Source organism: Colossoma macropomum, unplaced genomic scaffold (genome assembly GCF_904425465.1).
Source record: "Colossoma macropomum unplaced genomic scaffold, Colossoma_macropomum, whole genome shotgun sequence".
Lineage (NCBI taxonomy): Eukaryota > Metazoa > Chordata > Actinopteri > Characiformes > Serrasalmidae > Colossoma > Colossoma macropomum.
In genome coordinates, this window is record NW_023494801.1 from 16705997 (window position 1) to 16726654 (window position 20658).

Genomic DNA, 20658 nt, shown 5'->3' on the forward strand with positions numbered 1-20658 from the left:
GGGCATATCTGATTTCAGCAGGAAAGATTTTTGGTAAACAGCCACATTAATTTTTTTTAGCCAGACTGGACGTGGTGGCTATACATACATGAAATTATGAGCATGTCATTATTCAGCATTATTTAATGCAGGAACAGTTTTAATTGCTTCATAACTAGCATTTGTTCATTAAATATTAATACTACTTACTTTCTAGCAATGAGATTTGCCATGTTATATTAGCAGCAAGCTAGCAATGGTGCATGTTCCTGTATTGTAGCTTAAACAAGCTCATAAGAGACATTTAATTATTATGTTTTGCTTTGTATGTTGCAGTTTCACTACCTTGGTAAAGACTAGAATTTAGAGCCTGACTGATTATTACTGAATGAGCCTGTTAGCCTATTAGCTCTCTGCTGATCTTCCTGCTCTGTTCTGTTCATGTTGTAGGTGATTAAAGATGCATTGCTGTTGTGAAATGTAATGTGAAGGCTCTGTTAATTGTAGTTATTAGTTAACTGTACACATCAACATCTAAACATTTGAATGTGACCAGTTAGGTAGGTTTTGCCTGACCCTACCTGGTCACAGTGTGTACATGCATCATTACTATGGCTACCAATGTAGATATGTGAGAAAATGTGACAACAGGTTGACTGTAAATTATGCATTTGCTCTTGTCGAATGTGGATGCTCAGTCTAAAACTTAGGCCTGACTAAAGCTCTTTATGTTTGGTAGTGACACGAAAATGACAGCATTTTTGCAAGTTTTTATATTTGAAAATTAAACTCATGATAAATGTAAGTCTTTCAACTTTGCTTTGAACAAAATCAAAAAGACAACATTGAAAAACTTGCAAATGATATTTATAAAAGATTTTGTATATATTTAGCATATTACTTTCTTTATTAAAGCCTTGCATATACCTGGATAATGATATAATCCTTTTTAATATGTAAGGTCAGTAAACAGCCACATGGTCTTTTTTTCCTTCAATTTAGTCTTTATCTGATTCTCTAAAAATTAAGACTGCTTATCTGAAGTAGCGTGATGTCATTAATCAAATAAATATGAATAAATACTATAATTTATTTAAATATAATTTATATAAATACTATATAAATACAAATAAATATTAAGCATAATTTATAGTGTCTTTTCCTTTAAAAGACAAACTTCCTGTTTTCCATTATCTTCCATCAAAATCTTACTTGAGTTTTGTTTACATCACCATCATCAGTGCACCAGCAGGCAGGGAAAAATAAAATTGACCATATACTATCATGTTACAGTTTTCCCTCCCACCACCCCACCTATCATCAAGGGACACCCTCAGCTAGCTCAGAGACCCTCTCTGATACAGTGTTTCACTCAGGAATGCATCATGTAATGGGAGAAAAATGCACTACTTTCTGAATTACTGACTTCAACTGAACAATAACAAATATGCATAGCATTTCAAAACATTTGAACACCTTATAAAAGAGGGACAAGTAGGAGAATTTAAAATGTGCATGATTATCATGCAAATCACCAACTAATCATTGTCGATTCATCAAGAAGGTCCATCTGAATAGTAATGGCCCATAAGCATTTTGGAAAGTGTTCTCAGACTTGAGATGTTAGATCATTTATGGGCCAGTTTACCAGACTTTGATTAAGGCTAGATTTACACTAAACTGGCCATTTTAAGGGGTTAAAGCTTGTATAGCATGAATAAAGTGAAGTCATTCGTTAGTTATTGTTTTTTTTTCTTTTTAATGTAACTGTTGCTATAGTACAATGATTTGGAAAACTAGGGTCCGGTTTCCTAGACAAGGATTAAGCCTAGTAATATGTCCTTTAAGTGAAAAGTCTCCATTCAGAATGAAAGGCAGTCCAAGTCTAGGCTTAATTCCTGTCTGGTAAATTTATTGGGATTATTTTTATTTGAGAATAAATCTTTTATCTGCAGTTCTATCTTTAAAATGTTACTTAAAATTCAAATTATATCAGATTTACATAGTTACCCCACGCTACTATGCAGTTTCCCTTTACCCCAGATGTTGCCAAGGCAGGTTTGGTGTCTGAATTTTTCTTTTTTAGTTGTAGTGCAGCTAACAAGTAGTGGAAGCTTTCACCTCACTAATGAGCATCATGATTAGCTTGCTTAAATTGTCACACACGTGACTCAGACCATGTTCAGTAGTTAAGTAATCTCAAACAGACTTGCTTGTGAGGTTTCTGATGCTGTAAGAAATACTGTTGTCTATGGAAAATGGAACAAAAGGTGCAGCATCCTGAGTTTATTCATGCTTGTGTCTTGTAATGCCAGTGAGTGGCCACATGAGGGAGCCACAGAGGAGAAGATGGCACTCCTGAGGGGGAAAAGCATGCAGTGCGGAGCCTCAGTGGGTTCCTCTGTTCCACTGCTCTTTTTTGTACCTTCTTTCCCAAAATGATAAAAGAGGAGAGCGAGAAAGCAGCGTTAAGCTGCACATGCTGTCTGCCTATTGCAGCGTTCTCACTGTGGGGGAAAAAAAGAGGTGGAAATGGACAATGGATTTTTTTTTCATCACTGAAATATACTTCAGGATTTTTAATCAACCGCTGAGTGCATTACTTTAGTGCTTTTTCCTGCACCCAGAGTAACACAGGGATCTTTCTGTTAAAGCCAGGAGCTGAAAGCTTGACTCAAAGGGTCTCCAACCTTTTTGCCAAAGCTGAAAAAACAAAAACTCTCACATTCTGCATGTTTCCAGCAGTAGTGCTTTTGGTTGATTGTTGTAAATGAATCAGAATAATCGCAACTCCAGACCTCAGTTCTTGAACCTCATTGCAACTTCCAAATAAACCTTTTAGCAATACAGAAAAGAAAGAGAAAATTGTCTTGCTCATATGTGATCTGCTTAGCCAGAAGGTTAAAAATGTCCAGTGGCCGTTTGATTACGATGTTTTCTATATAAAATGTCTGACATTAGTAGGCTATTTAGGCTCAGGCGTATATTATTATTGAAGTATATTAATCATACAGAGTGAACTAGACAATGAAACAACACCTTTAGGGTTTGAGGAACTCAGAAAGCAAACAGTTACTTTTATCATCAGTTGTGGAGTTTCTTAGCTGCATTTACCGTAACACACAAGACAGACTGCTGCAGAACGTGTTGCTATGGAGACTGAGTGGGCGGACCCTGCTGCACTGCCACTTTCCATTGGCTGAACAGGCTGCATGCTGGATTTGGGGTGTATTCATGCAGATGCTTTAGAAACAGTGTAAAAGGTCTGTATATGGTTTTTCCCGTAAAAACAATCTAATTGCTTGGATTTTGAAATCTGAGCCAAAACGCTGTTCCATCCCAACTTTAACGGAACGTCGTTCCAGTGTGAGCGCTTACACCCAGCCCACCCTGCTGCTCAGATGAGTCAGTTAGGAGTGTGTGAGGTGAGTGGTTTGTGTTGTGTAGCGCAGGTTAAGGTGGAGCTCTGATAGAGGAGTCCTGCAAAGCCTCTGCTTTCCTCTGGCTCACTTCCTCAGATACTGCTGCACTGTTTATCTCTCTGTGTATTCTCTGTCCTTCTCTTTCTTATTCCAGTTTTCTGCTGTCAGATTCTTACTTTTTTTTCTTCTCCTTCTTACTTTCTTTCTTTCTTTCTTTCTTTCTTTTTGATGTGTACTTTCTGATTTTGTTTTTCTTTATTTTGTGTTTCTCTATCTTGCCTTCTTTTGTGTCTCTCCCTATATTTATTTTTCTTTCCTTCTTTTCTCTGTTCTTTCTTTCTGTCTTGCCTACCTTTTTATTTTTCTCTACATTCCCCTTTCCCTTTTTTCCCTATCTCTCTCCCTCCTTCCATCAATTCCTTTCTCTTTCTCTCTCCCTCTTCCTCCATATCTGTCTTGGTCCCTTCTTTCTTGCTTTGTTTTCTATTTTCCTCCATTCTTCCCACTTTTTCTCTCTGTCTCTGTCTCTCTCCCTATGTCTGTCTGTCTGTCTATCTGTCTCTCTCTCTGTCTCTCTCTCTATCTTTCTCTCTCTGTATTTCTCTCTCTCTCTCTCTGTCTCTCCGTCTCCCTTTCTCTCTCCCTGTGTGTGTTTCTCTGTCTGTCTCCCTGTCTTTGTCTCTCTTTCTGTGTCTTTCTATCTCTCTCTCCCTCTCCCTCTCCCTCCCTCCCTCTCTCTCTCTCTCTCTCTCTCTCTCTCTCTGTGTAATTTTCTGTGAGTCTGTCTGTCTGTCTGTCTGTCTGTCTCTCTCAGTCTAACTCTCTCTGTGAGTGCCTCTCTCTCTCTCTGTTTGTCTGTCTCTCTCTCTCTCTCTCTCCCTCTCTCTCCCTCTCTCTCTCTCTCTGTCTGTCTCTCTCTCTCTCTCTCTCTCTCTCTGTCTAATTCTCTGAGTCTCTCTCAGTCTCTCTGTCTCTCTCTGTCTAACTCTCTCTGTCTGTATCTCTCTTTGTCTGTCTGTGTTTCTCTGTCTGTCTCTCTGTCTTTGTCTCTCTTTCTGTGTCTTTCTGTCTCTCTCTCTCCCTCTCTCTGTGTAATTCTCTGTGAACCTCTCTCTCTCTCTGTCTCTCTTGGTCTAATTCTCTCTCTCTCTCTCTCTCTCTCTCTCTCTCTCTCTCTCTCTCTCTATCTCTCTGTCTGTCTGTCTGTGTCTCTCTCTGTCTATGTCTGTCTCTGTCTCTCTCTCTCTCTCTATCTCTCTGTCTGTCTGTCTGTGTCTCTCTCTGTCTATGTCTGTCTCTGTCTCTCTCTCTCTCTGAGAGATTGTATTGTTTTGTGTTGCTGTGTGGTTTAGGGTAATGAGGATTGCTTTATGAACTCGGCTCTCTCTGCATTAAGAGAGCTGAAAACTCAAACATGTTACTTCAGATCAGTGAACTGTGAGTGAGTATGAGAGAGGGATTTGTGTGGAAATGAAGAGTGATTGTAGAGGTGGAAAAAGACAAAAAAGGCAAAAGTTCCTCTCGCTCAGCCTCAGAGGAGTCTCTGTTCTTTAATTAAAGTGTGTTTTTTGTGTTAGGTGTGATGTTTGTGTAGTTTGTTAAGCAGCCCTTTTCTCTAAGATGTGTGACTGTACTGTACTGCACTGCAGATCTCCTGAGACAGTTCATATTTAGAGCTGTGTGCAACAGAAGAACAGAAACAGCCCCACAGCGGCTTCATCTCAACAGGGAGCACAGCCTACTCCTGTACAGACAACCTGCTGTCTTCCAGAGAGAGAGAGAGAAAGACAGAGGGAGAGAGGGACAAAGAGGAGGAGATAGAGAAGGACAGAGAGAGACACAGAGAGAGGGAGAGCAGGACAAAAGGGGGAGAGAGAGAGAGAGAGGTACAGAGAGAGAGGAGAGAGGTGCAAAGAGAGCGAGATTTTAAGTAGCTATTAACACCAGTTCATCTTCCCAGTGATACAATCAGTGACGAACTGATTAGGCATTATGATACAGGATTGAGCAAATATTTAAGACCACCTGAGAAAATTTCATTTAACCCTATTTATTCGGGTGATAGGCTAGAGGTCTACACTCCGGTGGGATTCCCGCTGGACCCGTGGGACCTCCACAATATCTTGCGGCGCAGGATTAATTCTCAGTGTTGTGCGCGGAAGTGGGCAAGAAACCAGCCCACTGCAGAGGGGAGCAGGACACAGCACGCATTTAGAGAAATCTAGCAAATGAATGACCGACCTAAATACCATAGAATAATCACTAAATCATATATTAACAATATAAAATAATAACAGTAAAACAATTAAAATGAATAAAGTCATTCTAAAGAGTTGCAAAGCAATCAATCATGTGAACAACACACAAATTCTTGTGGCTTACAGAGACGGCAAAGCCTTCCGTCCGATGGCCACAGCTGCCAAGCATGTGTTTATTGGGAATAAATAGTGTTTGGTGAAGTTACTTCACAGTGAGCCTAATAACCATGAGTACCGTATTATTTCACCAGAGAATAACGTGTTTGTGAATTGACTGTGTCAAATATTGGATGTCAGTTTGTCTTGAAGGAACTGTGCGTGTGGGCCAAATGTTTTGCTTGTGGGCACAAGCGGGATTCCGATTTTCTGCAGGAGCGGGATGAAAATTAGCAAGAGCGGGCGGCCAGGCCGTGCCATATGGCTCAGAGTGCGAGCTTGTTTTGGTTTGCACTCTGAGCGTCCTCTCAAATACCACACAGCCATTCAACGCAGGCCTGCTGGTTTGGTACTGTGACAGGGACGTGTCTGGAGGTGCATTCGGCCTGTTAGCTACGCTCAGTTAGAGAAAGCGAGAGGGCCGCGGCTCATGTTACAGCTTTGAGAAAAACGAGCAGAGAGAGAGAGAGAGAGAGAGAGAGAGAGAGAGGGAGAGAGAGAGAGAGGGAGGGGGGTGAGAGAGATGCAAGTGACAGGGGAAACTGGCTGGCAGGGTGGCTGATTTGTGTCTCCACTTTGCTCCTGCCAGCACAGTAACTTCCACACATTCCTCTCATTCTCTGTCCCCTCCAATCACCAAACACACACACACACACGCACACACTATGGCCCCCCAGACGCGGACTGTGAACCCAGCTGTGGAACAGATTAATCTCTGCCAAGTTATCCCGTATTGAGATATGAACAGACCGGGAACTGTGACAATACAGTTATTTCTGGACGCTCTTTGTGATGCGTTAGCATCGTCAGATGTCAGCATTGCCGCTGGTTTATTTTTCATACTTAACTTGCTAATTGTAATTTACTGGTCAGGTGTTGGCTCTTTTCCAGAGAGATGTGTGACGAGTCCATGACCCACTCAGCCAGCTCCGCCTCCAGTCTGGACAGCCATGCCCCCTCTGAGAGCAGCCAATCGCAGGGCGTTCGGTGGGAAGAGCAGCAGAAGGTCCTGGCTCTAGAGCAGCTGTGTGGAGTGTTCAGAGTGGACCTCGGTCACATGAGGTCACTACGACTCTTCTTCAGGTATGATGGTCTAGTAATGTAACAGGACCATGCATAACTCCACTGTTACACTGTCGCTGTTATTTTACACACTGTTACTGAGTTTAAGCTCAGAAGAATTCTAGTCAAAGGTTTTGACACTCACACTCATTTAACAGTTCATAGGAGATTTTGAGGTCAGTTCTATAGAAATCCAGTGAAAGTTTGGACCTACTTATAAATAGACCTGTAACCATTATCACATGAATACCTGATAGCAGTTATTTGAGCTGACCACTGTTATTTTTTCAACAGCTTTTACAATCATGAGTTAGTATAGCAGCAGATGGAATGTGAGTTTAATGTGTTTATCTGTTGGGTTGATACAGGAAAAAAAATATTGATTTATGATTTAGCGTCTTTGGTCTTATGAAAACCACCAATGTGCCAACTTCTAATTGGCTAGAACCTATAAGACCTATACAGAGGGTGTTGGTGAGTAATGTTTGTTTACTTACCTTCATTTGGGAGCTGCTAAGTGTCAACAGCTGGGAAGCAAGATAGCTAATCAGCCAATCTGGTCACTTTAGGCTTGTACTTGATTAGTTGCGCAGAATGAACAAAGGTATTTAAATTGTTAATGTCAGTTGCTTATGTGGTGAATAATCACTAACTAAAATTTCATGTTTTTATGTTTAAAATGATAAAAATATAAAATGCTTTGTAATTTAATGTTTTACCATTATGGTGAAAGCATCAAAACTATGAAATAAAACACATTAGATTATGCAGTGACCAAAAGTATTAAATCAAAAGACACTTTCAATAGAATTACTGTTTTAGACACTTTCAGATCAGCCCCATCTTTACCTTTAAGCAGCTCTGCTCACTCTGGGTGTTCTCTCAGGCAGCTTTAGAAGGAGCCTCCTGAGATTAACAGAACAGTCTTAAAATGATTCCTGCACATGCTGAGCATATATTATTTGGGGTGATGACATTTTCAAAAAACTGTTTTCTACTTTTGAAGTTTTTGCTGTGGAAATAATCACACATGATCCGTTTATATTCACATAAACTGTTAAGAAACCTTTTAAAACAGTTTTCTTGGCTGTCTGAGATTTTCGCACAGTACTGAAAGTGTAAACCTTCAGCAGGTGAAGTTTTCATAAATCCTTCTGAAGTGGAGATGTCTGTGACATCACAGTCGGTCTGGTCGACCTGCGATGGACTATCCCCTTCATCCCTTCATGTGTAGCTGGTGTGATAATTCATCTGGCTGTTAAAACTCTGCTGTGCCGGTAATCATGATGATTAGCCTCTGGGTTATATGTTATTGAAAAGTAGCTAGTTTTTTTCTGTGTACACTCTTATCAAAACGTTGGGGCCAGTTTACCTTGACATTTTAAGGTAATGTTTAATTTGTGCTGTTACTTTTCAGTTTAGTAAAAAAGATGTTTGTAAGTCACTATTACTATAAATGTGCTTTTTACAAATATTTAAATTATTTGGTTTTATTTTGCAACTCTCATGTTTAACGTGTCTTCCTTGGTATGAAGAGCAAGTTTTGCTTAAATAATGATGTGACGTTTTTTTTTTTCCAAACTATTGTTAAAAGCGTGTGCTGAAACTCTTTCATTCCAAAGGTGACTCAAACATCTGAAAGAGGATGTGTGGGTAGAGCACTCATTGCTGGCTGATGTTCTCTCTCTGATGTCCTGGTTTACTTTGTCTGCAGTGATGAGGCATGCACCTGTGGTCAGCTGGTCATAGCCAGCAGAGAAAGTCAGTATAAAATCCTGCACTTCCACCATGCTGGCCTGGACAAGCTGGCTGAAGTCTTTCAGCAGTGGAAGTGCTGCAGAGAGACGCAGCTCAAAGACCAGGTGAGGGTGCAAAAACAACCCCCAAAAACAGCTACACAGTCAATTTTAGTGCTAATGCCATGTAGGGGTGGGCGATATGGCAAAATAGAACATTGCAATATAACATTGCAATACTTACATTTTACTTACAGCTCCTTGTTAGTGTAGACTATATGTAGTTACTGGTTGCTGCTGCTGCTGCTGTTGTTGTTGTTGTTGTTGTTGTTGTTGTTGTTGTTGTTGTTGTTGTTGTTGTTTATAGACTTTGTATAACTGGTCTCAGTCTTTTTAATGATAGCGTTCTATAAATACTGAAGATGCCAATGAAGTACTCAGAAAAGTGTAGTGTGATCAGATTGCCAATGTTTGTTAAACTGCCCCCCTGAATGATACTGACAATTTGATATTGATATTGTCAAATTGCTCACCTGAGTGCAACATTAGATCCATGCTTAGTTTGATTAGTATTTATGTTGACACCTGTATCAAGAGAAACTCAGTGTACAATTTGTGTTTGGTGAATAAATAAGATTCTGATTCACTGAACCTCTTTCACCGAAATTTCTGTTGTTCTTGTGTGGTTCAGGTGGCGGATGAGAAGTCATGTATGCAGTTCTCCATCCGCAGACCGACTCTGCCCTCAACAGAGACCCACCCTGAGGAGCGGCTGTACCGCAGGCTGGATGTCAGCTCCTGGCTCCGTCACCTCAACCACAGCGGCCAGGTGGAGGAGGAGTACAAGCTCAGGAAGGTCAGACTGAGCAGTGTTACTCACTGTGATCTGCCAGAGACAGGATAGAGTGACACATTCCACCAGCAGAGAACCTTTCTCTGGAAATTTTCACAGAATTATTGGCAACACTAATTGAACCCTGCAACATAGCATTGGCGGAACCATGCCATGAACATATAATGGCAGATGTCATAAGCTGCTTTAAGTTATCATGACAGATTTTTCTCAGTAATATAACAGTGTCATGTTGCCATTACTGTTAACTGTTATGACGAATGCTGTAACGTTTAAGGTCATGATGACTAAGTAAAGGACGCTTAGCAAATATGATCATGTGACTTAAGCTATCTTGATATGAAACTTTATGGCATTTGTCATGACGGTTACCAATAATTGTAACATTAAACTGTATGGAACAAAATCGGTCATGACATGTTTATGGCATGGTTATGTCAATGTTATGTAATGGGCTTCAAGTGAAATGTAACTGAATATATTATCTCTGTCATGACAACCTTGTATCTCTAAAATGGTTACTTTACAGGAGAAAGAAAAAGCTTTCCTTAAGATAAATTAAAAAAAAAAAATCATAAATTTAAATGTAAGTGAATGAAACAATGAATTATTTCAGTTTTTGGTCCCAGTCTGCTGGTCCAAGTTACAAGGTTTGGGTATGACAGTGAGGATATGCACAGATTATTAATATATAAAATAAATAAAATAATTTTTTGTTAAAACTAAAGCTTTGTATCAGGTGTTTGTGTGTGTGTTTTTATATATATATATATATATATATATATATATATATATATATATATATATATATATATATATATATATATATATATATAATTTCTCCTTTGGCCTTTGTACAAAAAAGGTCAGTTGTTTTTAGTCTTATCTCTCCCACTGAAACACATGATCAGATGATGGTGGATGTGTGTGTGTGGGGGGTGTAATTTAATGGTCACATTACTTTGCATTATTATCTTTTATAGGTAATAATAATTGAATACTTAAGTTATGCCTCTCAATGCGTATGTATCCGTGTTACTGAAACCCATGTACCCTGCAGGAGTTTAATTTTCTCTTGGCCATGCTTTTAGAAAGGCTCTTTGCAGTTTCCTGTTTATCATGTGACTTATTGGTTTTCCTCTTCCTTTGGGTGGGTAAATAGGTTTCAGTCTCAGAGATGCACATACTGTGGGACATACTTTGAACACGTGTATATTTGTATTTGTATCAGTATGATTGTGTAATTATTGCTTAAAAAAGACAATAATGCTTATTACTAAGTAATATTTTTACCATTAATTTCACACATGTATATAAGCCAAACCGTGCATTTCATTTAAATTACATTTTTCTAAGTGCAGATAAGTTAACACATTCTCTACATTGAACAAACTTAAATATAATTTTTTTTTTTGCAATTTTTTGTGCACAATTTTTATTTATTTGCTAAGTTTATCTTGCTGGAACATGAATATAAATGTGCCGTAACTTTTGCACAGGCTACATTTTAATGTTTTGTTTTTACAGTATGTTGAATTCAGTAATTGTGCATTAAAATGTACAGAAGTTTGTTCTCTGTAAAGGATGTTAGCTTATTTTCACTTAGAAAATCAATGTCATTTGACCAACGGCACCAAAACTTTTGCATGCTATGTATTTTTAAAATATACTGTACGTGTGCTCTTTGAAAATTTATGGCGAGTCAAAAAGGTGCTTTATTAGTGGAATTTCTCCGGTATGTGAGTTTGTTTAGGAGAAGATGTTAGTACATATTAGGAAAGTGCTGGAGATTAATTGGCTCCAAATACATCTCTTGTACGTTCTTTAACAAACATCAGGCAGTATTAAATCCTCGGTGTTCCAGATTCAGCACCCAGCACCTCACTATAACTGATCTTTTTAGACACTGTGTTCTCTAAATGACAGCACTGTAACTGTTTGTTCTCTCAGGCAATCTTTTTCGGAGGCATTGACCCCTCTATCCGGGGTGAGGTGTGGCCTTTCCTGCTGCACTACTACAGCTATGACTCCACCTCAGAGGAGCGCGAGGCCTGGAGGCTGCAGAAACGCAGCGAGTATCAGGAGATCCAGCAGAGAAGGTAAGATGCTGGTTGTTTGCTGTAGCACTGACTCTGGATCAGCTCCTGCTCAAAGCTCACAGGCCTAAATGCGCCCTCTGTAGGACATAACTCCCAAAGTGCTCGATAATTTTCTCCCTCAAGAAAACCACTTCCTCCAAAGAAAACAACCTCAGGTGCAATGTCTGGAACACGTCCAAACATGGCCTGGTTTATAAAACTGTCAATCAGATTGCTAAATGTGATACTGGCAAAGAAGAAAAACAGGGTGTTAATGTGCATGTTTAGCTGTTAAAAACTGAAAGTAGAAATCTCCAAATTTCAGAGCTGTATAAGTTTAATTTGTTTTACACATGAAAATGTGTACAACATGATTATCCTGTACAAGTCTAGAGCCATTGTTGTTTTGATATACTTTTCAAAAGGGATTACAATACGATATAAGTAATTACATAAATCATTACTTTTAATATCAGTCTACAGTCTGTATCTCCAGGTTCTGCCCTTCTAAGGTTTTTCCATTTGTTTAAAATTCAAACAGTTTAGTTTAGAATTAATTGTTTTTGTGATGGTCTACAGCAGTTTAGCTCTGCCCCTTCAGCTATAAAGAGTATGTGAGTCCAGACTTTGTTGTGAGTGAAGTATGATATAGGACAGCTAATTGGAATAGCATTCATTTACATATCAGTCTTAAAGGTGCAATAACAACAGCTGCCTCCTCTAATTCTATTGGAAAATGTCTGTGATTTTGGTATATGGACCATTCTACCAAGTTAGTTCAAGTTGCAGTCCCTCAGAAAAAAAAAACATTTTAAAAACTTAATACTTAAGTTTTTTGTGTTAAAAAAAAGTAATGAGCTAAATATAGAGAAAATGAGCATTTATAGGGTGCTTTTTTTCATTTATTTTAAAGTTGAAAGGTTTGGATTTATCATGGGTTTAATGTTTAAATGAAAAAACTTTATTCATACAATGCTGTCCCACATTTTCATGTCACTATCTAAACCAAACAGCTTTAGTCTGTAGGTGGAGCCTTATTTTAGCCACGTCCCCGCATTTTAGAGCTGAGTGAGACTGTATCCCTGTTCATCATGGCCACATGGCGAGCAGTTAGACCCCACTGTTTTGAAGTAAATATGTCCCAAGTTCTGAAAATCAGTGTGTAACATTAAGAATTGTCACTACCGAAACACATTTTCTGCAGCAAACTATTTTGTGTTGTAATGAAAATATGATTTTATGTGTGTACAACTGTTTTGCTACTCATGCATCGGCTCATGTTTTTGAGTTTGGCTCAGAATTAGCTAAAATTGTCATAACTGAAGCATTCAGTATGGTTTCTGTAGTGTTGTGATTGTTTTGGTACTGACCTAAAAAGAGAATGTTCAGTCATTTGTTTTGACCAAGTAAACAATTAAGCTGAAAAATAAAAATAATTAAATACTACATAAATAATTAAAGTATAGGGTAATTGAAAGCAAAAGGATTTTTGTCTAAAGTCCATTAAAAGTCTTTGAATGAGCTTTCTTTTTTGTAAAGAATATATTTCACATGTGGATTATAGTGTGAACCAGGGGCTTAGTTCCAGGGAGCATAAGCTCAAGATTTGTGACTGGTAGGAAACATTCTGCAATGCCAATAAAAAATATTACAAAATATCATCAGGGTCAAGACCACGGAATTTATTCTTTAACAGAGTGACATGAACATTACAGTCTTCAACCGTTTGCCTTAAACATCTATACTTAGTGCTGTAGGACTCTGATTGAGTAGCCTTTACCCACTGTGGTATAAAAAGCTGAAGTTGGCTTTCTATTCACCAGCTTCTTATTCAGATTTTCTGTTCTACCTTAAATGGTGCAGCAGTTAACTACTCTACCATTTATGGTGGAACAGAAAAGAATTGAATTCAGTTAAATGTAAGGTAAGCAATCGTGTGTTGTTTAATAATCAGTATAAATCCATCCCTTTTATTATACATATAGTGAGTCATTTTCTATCAATTTGGCTATAATTAAGTCAGCTAGTTGGTTGTAGTCATACCTCTGGGCCTTGATGCTTAATGCCTCTGGTGTGAACTTATTGTAAAATATAAAAATGAGTAATTGATTATTGGTATTGGTGTTGGCCACAACAAGGTGTTAAATATCATGTATTGCATCGCTCCAGGAATTCCATATGGGTGCATCCCTGGTATTAACATTTCAGTGAATTATTCCTTTACACTGCCTGGCTCTATTATTAGTGCGTAAAAGCTGCTGGTGGAATGCGCAATCCTTGTCAGCCTCACAGCCATTTGACAGCACTTTGATCAGTCATTACTGCCCGTGTGTTAAAGACGTGTATTACAGAATCACAGGCCGTCTTAACACCCGCCGTGAATCTCAATGGACCACCGAGCAAAGACAGTGTGAAGCAAGCCACTACCAATCAATAAACATGTGTGCAGATACGCGCACGGTGTGAATTAATGTGTCCCTGAGGAAATGAGCGTGTCATAACTGATTAAGGCATTGTCTGCCCATCGATACAACAGGCATTACATGTGCTGGCTTTGATGCTTTATGGAGCGTAGTCATCGGCGTACTATGGCTGTTGTATTTGCAGCTATATTTTTTGAGAGAACTGCATTCATTTTTTAAAGTCATGCTACAGATGTCCTTATGTAGTTAACTGTGTAATCATAGTGGGGCTGTGACCTTAGTGTCACTGTGTATTATTGATCAGCCTGTAATACTATCAAACCATCGATACTGAAGATCTCTAACTTGCAGTGTGCATTCCTCCAGCTGATTAGAAATCCATCTGAGCTTTGTTACTGAAGCAATTACAGATTCTAGGTGAGCTTTAAGGGTTTCCTGGACATAGATTAAGCCTAGTCGAAGACTAAATTGGGACATCAGTGTTAAAGGGCTCATGACCTACGTTTGTATTCCATTTTATTTTCCCCTGAGGTCCACTTACAACGATTGTGTGGTTTACGTACCAAAAACGATCATAATTCATTTTTACATGACTGTTTTCCATCCTGTCTTCATCCTTTAGAATTTTCCAGGATGTTTTTGTTGCTTTGCCTTTAAGACTGAATGTAAATGAGCTCTTTTCTGATGGGCTGCCCTTTATTGTGACTCTTTCAGAAAACAGTCAAGTTTGAAACACTCTTCAGTGTAAATGGGCGGGGCTAAACTGCTGTAGGCTGAATAGGAGGAGATGTGTAAATGTGTTGCTTTTTGTGACTTCACAGAAACAACGACATCCATTTCCATATTGATACATATAAAACAGTTTCACATAGTGATATCAAAAACGCAAGGAAAAGACAATTTTTCACAACAAGAGTTTTTTAATAAACCACTGAAAAGCATTTTTAGCTTAATCTGGGTCTGGGAAACTAGCCCTAAGTGCTCCAGCACCTGACCCCAGCAGTAATTCCTACAATTTAATAGCTATTTACTATTATGTGGGTTTTTCTTTGTGATGCAACAACTTGCCAATTCTTACATAAAAGCATGTCAGAATAAAAGTCCATTGTTGCCAGTTGTTCTGTGACATTTGAGAAAATCAGAATTTACTGACTGTTATATATTGAGTTAAATACTTTTTAAAGTTATGCTATTTTGTAACATGTTAAGGTTTTAATGGTATCAAACACACCTTTTTTAAAGAATTGTATAAAACTAATGCTCTTTTTAATAGTTTATTTAATCTGCTAATATGGTTGAGCGGTCACACCAACTGACATTTTTGGACTTTGAGAGACATGCTTAAATCTAATTTTATTATCAAGTGCTGAAAAAATGTTCACATAAAAGAGATATTGTAGAATAATGTGATAGGACATGAATTTTTTTTATTTAGTAGGAAAATAATGGACTTGAAAACAAAAAATGCATCATCTCAAATCATATCATTGACCCACTTAGAAATGAATGGAAAACTGATTAACCAAAAGCACGCTTGTAGCACAAGCCAAGGGGCAGTTGCTTCTGTGTACAGATATGGATTAGGTTGAACTGTTCTGGATTATTCTTTTAGTCGATACTTACTTTGATATGAGTTAAACATAAGGTAAGCTCTACAAAGCATCTCTAGTGGACCATCAAAATAAAGCGTAGCCATTTATTTGCCTTTGACCAGTAAGCTTGTCTTTGGCATCGCTTTCAGTTGGACTTGACAAAATCTGATCTTAAATCGTGGTGAATCATCGCACTTGGCTAACATTCTGAAACATTGTACCTGCAGCTGTAACTTGGCGTGTCTAGAATGGAACACAGTGTAAGATATATTGCGTGTCCTGAGCTTAGGGTGAATGTAGAATTCGGAGATGCTCTATTCCTGGAATTTAGCTCCAGTCAGCAATCTCCATTCTTTTCGTTTCTCCTCCGGGACAGCTGTCGTGTTATGCCCTTTAATTACAGTCAGTAAAGGTCTCTACAGCTATCTGCAGTGATGCAGTTGTGCCTTTATAATGTCGGTTATCTGTACTGTTCCGCTGTGCTGTGGTTGAGCTGCACGTTGGTGCTGCGTGGGTTAAAATAGTCTACAGTAACACTGATGTGTGTAATTGTGATCAGTGTTTTTCAGCCGTGCAGCCACAGTCCTCAGAGAGGAAGGGAGAGGAGAGAGAGAGAGAGCGTGTGAGGGAGGGGTGGGGGCACTGCCAGGGGAATAGTTTGCACAAACACAGGCTCTGAAACAGTTGTGTGAAGTTGCGTCAGGTCTGGTGTTACTTCATGCAAAACAAACAGTGTTAATTAAATCCCACCTGCTTGGTAAAAGAGTGTTTAGGCCTTTGAGTCGAAAGTGCCCTAAACCTCAGCTGTGGATGAAGACATGACTCCAAGAGTGCTTTATCTGTCCCTGTGCAATTTTAATAACTTACTGAATGACACTGAACAAAACAGTATTAAGTGATCCCGTGTGTCAGTGAGAGAACTCAATGCAAGGATAATGTACCAGTAGCCTGTAGCGGTGGTCCACACAGGATTTTTAACAATAAATCTCATCTCTTATCCTTGTCTGGCAGGTAAAGGGCTCTTTTTTTATTGTCAACTGATATGGTCTTTAATAGCCTAGAATCTTATCGGTTTTATTGAACATTTGCATTTTGAATCTTTGTAGTTTCTGTCATGAATATTTAACAGACGCTTTCAGAATTATTCTTAAAGTGTACCCTGACAATGTCCATAAACCTACATCTTTATTTGATATGGAAAACAAAGTTACAGTCAAAACTTCTCCATTGTGAGAGGCCTAACGGCAGAAATTGGGCACCCCTGTTCAAATTACATGTTTTGTTGATATTGTAAGTGAAAATAGGTTAACACAGACATTGTTCCACTGCAGAGAACAGATTTTAATACACAATTGCTGTTTATTTGCTGAATTTAAATCTACACTACATTCATTTTGGGGATTTGGAGACCTCTCTGGCGGAAATGTGTATTTGCGAGCAGCATGTGGAAGAACGTTTTGTAATGTGGGTTGTGCTTCGGACCCCTTCCATGAGCGGATGAATCTGATGATTGCGAGCGCATTGAAAAACTATTCAAAGAGAGGTTCAGTCAAAACTTGGTAAAAAATGTCTTCTGGGGATGTAAGCGAATTATCTACTGCTGTCATCACATCTTCAACAGTATAATGTTGATTTTGCATTGGAGACCTAAACCTCAAGCCGGATCTTCTTTTTGAGCCTGTGCACATGACGTTAGTACATAAAAATGTTGACGTGGTCTGAAAAATTCCTGCGTAGTCCTTCTTACTTTCAAATGATTATTTCAGGCATTACAGGGAGACTCAGACCAGTGCGCACACATCATATTTTAGTATCTTTTTAATTGTTTTTTTCCTAACTCAGTAGTGATACTTCTTTCAGTTATAATAATAAACATTAACATATTGCTGTTGAAAAAAATAAAACGTAAAATGTGGTCTGTGCAAAAGTTCTAGTACCTTTTCTATTTTGTGTTCTTATATTCTGTGTTCAAGTCAGAGAACTCTGGTGACGGGCAAAAGCTTACTTAGCCTGACTAAGTTAACATAACTGATCTATCAAGCCAGCTCATCTACCTGATTGTAATCTGTTCAGTCATTCATTCTTCTGTTCATTCTTTACTGTAATTGTCTTTCTTTATCTTGTTCAACTGGCCACGTCAGCATTCCTTGCATGCGTATCTAGCAGTAAAGTATTGTTGTGTTTGGTTCTGCTTCAGTAACGCAGCAGGCTTGAAGTGCAGGTCTGAGTGCTGTCAATCGCACATAGTCATCAAAATATTAGGCCACGCCCAGACTGTCAGTTTTTGTGCTGTTTTTTTTTTGTTTATTATTGTTGTTCTTGCTTATTTTTTCATTCAAAATTTGCTGGATGTTTAGTGTAATGCTCAATTTTAGAATTATACAAACATTTTGATAATTTATAGTTCAAAGAGATCAGATTTTCCTGAGAGACATCTGACTGAACATGAGCTTCAATGGAAGAAATAAGGACCTTTTTGTAGAAGGGCCTTAACGTGGTCAGTTACACAAATTTGTTTGAGTTTTCTTAGTGACCCAAAAATAGTGCAGAATCCTTAATATTTCTGCTTCCTTTTAAATATCATAACATTTTTTTTTTAAATGTCAGATTTTCAATGCAGTCTCAGACTTTTAGACTCTCTAGACTGTAAAGCACTTGTTATTTCTCTAATAAAGGTGGTATTAGCCATAATATAGCAGTGATATTCCTCGTATGTGTGAAGCCCACTCCCAACAATGTCTGTCACAAAAAAAGAAAATATAGACAGATAGCTACAGCCGTATGCAAAGATATTGGGAACAGATAAAAAAATATAAAATGTCAGTATAACTTTTGCATAGGCCACATTTTGTTTGAATTTTTTTTCCCAATTTGTTGAATTCAGCAAATAAACAGTAAATCTTGCATTAAAATGTGCAGAAATGTGTTCTCTGTAAAGAATGTGTACTTATTTTCACTGAGAAAATCAACAAAATGAATTGGACCAGTGGCACTGAAACTTCTGCATATAACTGTATTAACTATTTAATTAGTCAAACTTAGTGACTGCTTTCAAGCTAATGCTAAGAGACTTGAGGCTCTCAAGCACACTTTATTTGAAGGGATATGTTATCATGTCAAGACAAATCTAGTTTTAGGTTCAGTAATTTGATTTGTTTTGAAATCAGGCTGTCTGAAATATTTTTTTTAACCTTGTTAATTCATGTCCCTAATCCTATAAAGCATGATTCATCATACTGTACTGTTTTAAAAAAAAATCTTATGTTCCCATAATCTTCTGTCAAATTGTAATGACGTCTAGCCGCATCCGAAACTTCTGAGTTTTGATTGCATCACTGTGCACCAGTGGGTGGGGAATATTATTAACCAATGATGTTTCACCTCTTTCTTCCACCACTCCAACAAGCAAAACAATCAGCCAGCTAAATTTGTAATTGAATAAAATAAAATTGAGTAAACACATTCTGGAACAAATTCATATATATGCAGACCACTGGCCTACACTGTTAAAAATGGTTCTTCAAGGGTTCTTTAGTCAAGAAAATGGTTCTATATTGAACCATGAATACTCAAAGAAAGCTGTTGCATGATGTAAGCGTTCTTAAAATGCTTTTCACATGGAGAATGTGTTTTGCTTTTTGAAATAGGTTCTATATAGCACCAAATAGGGTTTCACTATTGTTAAAAGCCAAAGAACCCTTTTTTGTACTATATAGAACTCTTTTTGCTAAAAATGTAGAGAGGTTCTTTAAGGTTCTGGAATTTCAGTACACTAGATTAATAATAAAACTCTCTCTCTCCTCCTTCCGTCAGGTTGTCGATGAGTCCTGAAGAGCACAGTGAGTTCTGGAGGAAGGTACAGTTTACAGTAGATAAGGATGTGGTGAGGACTGACAGGAGCAACATGTTCTTCAGAGGAGAGAACAACCCTAACGTGGAGATCATGAGGTCAGAACCTTGTGCTCTCTCTTTTCCTTCTTCCTCTTCATCTATTCTTTCCCTGTATAATATTTCAGTCAATCTTATATACATTATTGTGGAATAAAATAACAACAGTTCTGATTATGTCAAGTGATTGTAAATGTTTCAGCAGTAGTGTTGAACTTGAGGATTTATTTCATTTCTGCTTGTCCTGCTCTTCTCCAGGCGTATCTTGTTGAACTATGCAGTGTTTAATCCGGAGATGGGCTACTGTCAAGGCATGTCTGACCTGGTGGCTCCTCTGCTGACCGAGATCCAGGACGAGAGTGACACATTCTGGTGCTTTGTGGGCTTGATGGAGAACACTATCTTCATCAGCTCCCCCAGAGATGAAGACATGGAGAGACAGCTGGTGAGACCTCCAGCTCTGGCACATTAACCAGTTGAAATTAGGCTTAGTTCATTATTTTTTTTTGTTTCACTGTGCTCACACACCTGATCCAAAATCTGTTGATTTAAAAGCTCTTTGTGAGTTGAAATTTAATTCTTTGAGGTCTCTGATTTCTGATTATGAAAGGTTTAAAGGTTCAAGGTGTTATGCAAGATTCTTCTTATGTTTTATTTAAAGATTGAGGCAGCCATTTGAGGAGTTCAAACATTAAAACAAACCATAGGTTGTCCATTACAGTACTTAATGTTTAAAATTTTGAAGTTGTTTAAGGTTTAAAAAATGGTTCACGGGAAAAATACACAGTTTCTTACTTAATTCTTGCCCTAAACATACTGGGTAGGTCAACACATGCTTAAAGTGACACTATGTAAGTTTTGGAGACCTCTCTGTTGGAAATGTGTAATTGCGCCCAGCGTGGGGAAGATCATTTTGTAATGTTGGTTGTGCTTTGGACCGCTTCCCTGACCCTACAAATCCGATGATCGAGACTGTGTTGAAAGAGTATTCAGTAGAATCAGCCAGAATTTGGTGAAGGATGTGTCTTCTGGGGATGTCAATATGACGTTGATTTTGCATTTGAGACCTAAACATGAAACCGGACCTTCTTTTTGAGTCTGTATGTATGATGTTAATATGCAGAGATGGATGATGTGGTCCGAAAAACTCCGACCCAACACCACTCACTTTTAAATGATTATTTCAGTCTTTAAAGGATGACTCGCAGCAG

The 20658-nt window shown here is 38.3% G+C and overlaps 1 protein-coding gene across 1 annotated transcript in view; it reads left to right on the plus strand.

Moving 5' to 3' along the window:
- tbc1d16 (TBC1 domain family, member 16) overlaps positions 1–20658 on the plus strand; it is a 50556-nt gene that overhangs the window by 16933 nt on the left and 12965 nt on the right. Inside the window, exons 4-9 of the mRNA XM_036589828.1 lie at positions 6707–6898; positions 8592–8739; positions 9305–9469; positions 11417–11565; positions 19373–19507; positions 19706–19892. Of these exons, the coding sequence (XP_036445721.1) occupies positions 6707–6898; positions 8592–8739; positions 9305–9469; positions 11417–11565; positions 19373–19507; positions 19706–19892 (976 nt within the window). The remainder of the gene's footprint in view (positions 1–6706; positions 6899–8591; positions 8740–9304; positions 9470–11416; positions 11566–19372; positions 19508–19705; positions 19893–20658) is intronic.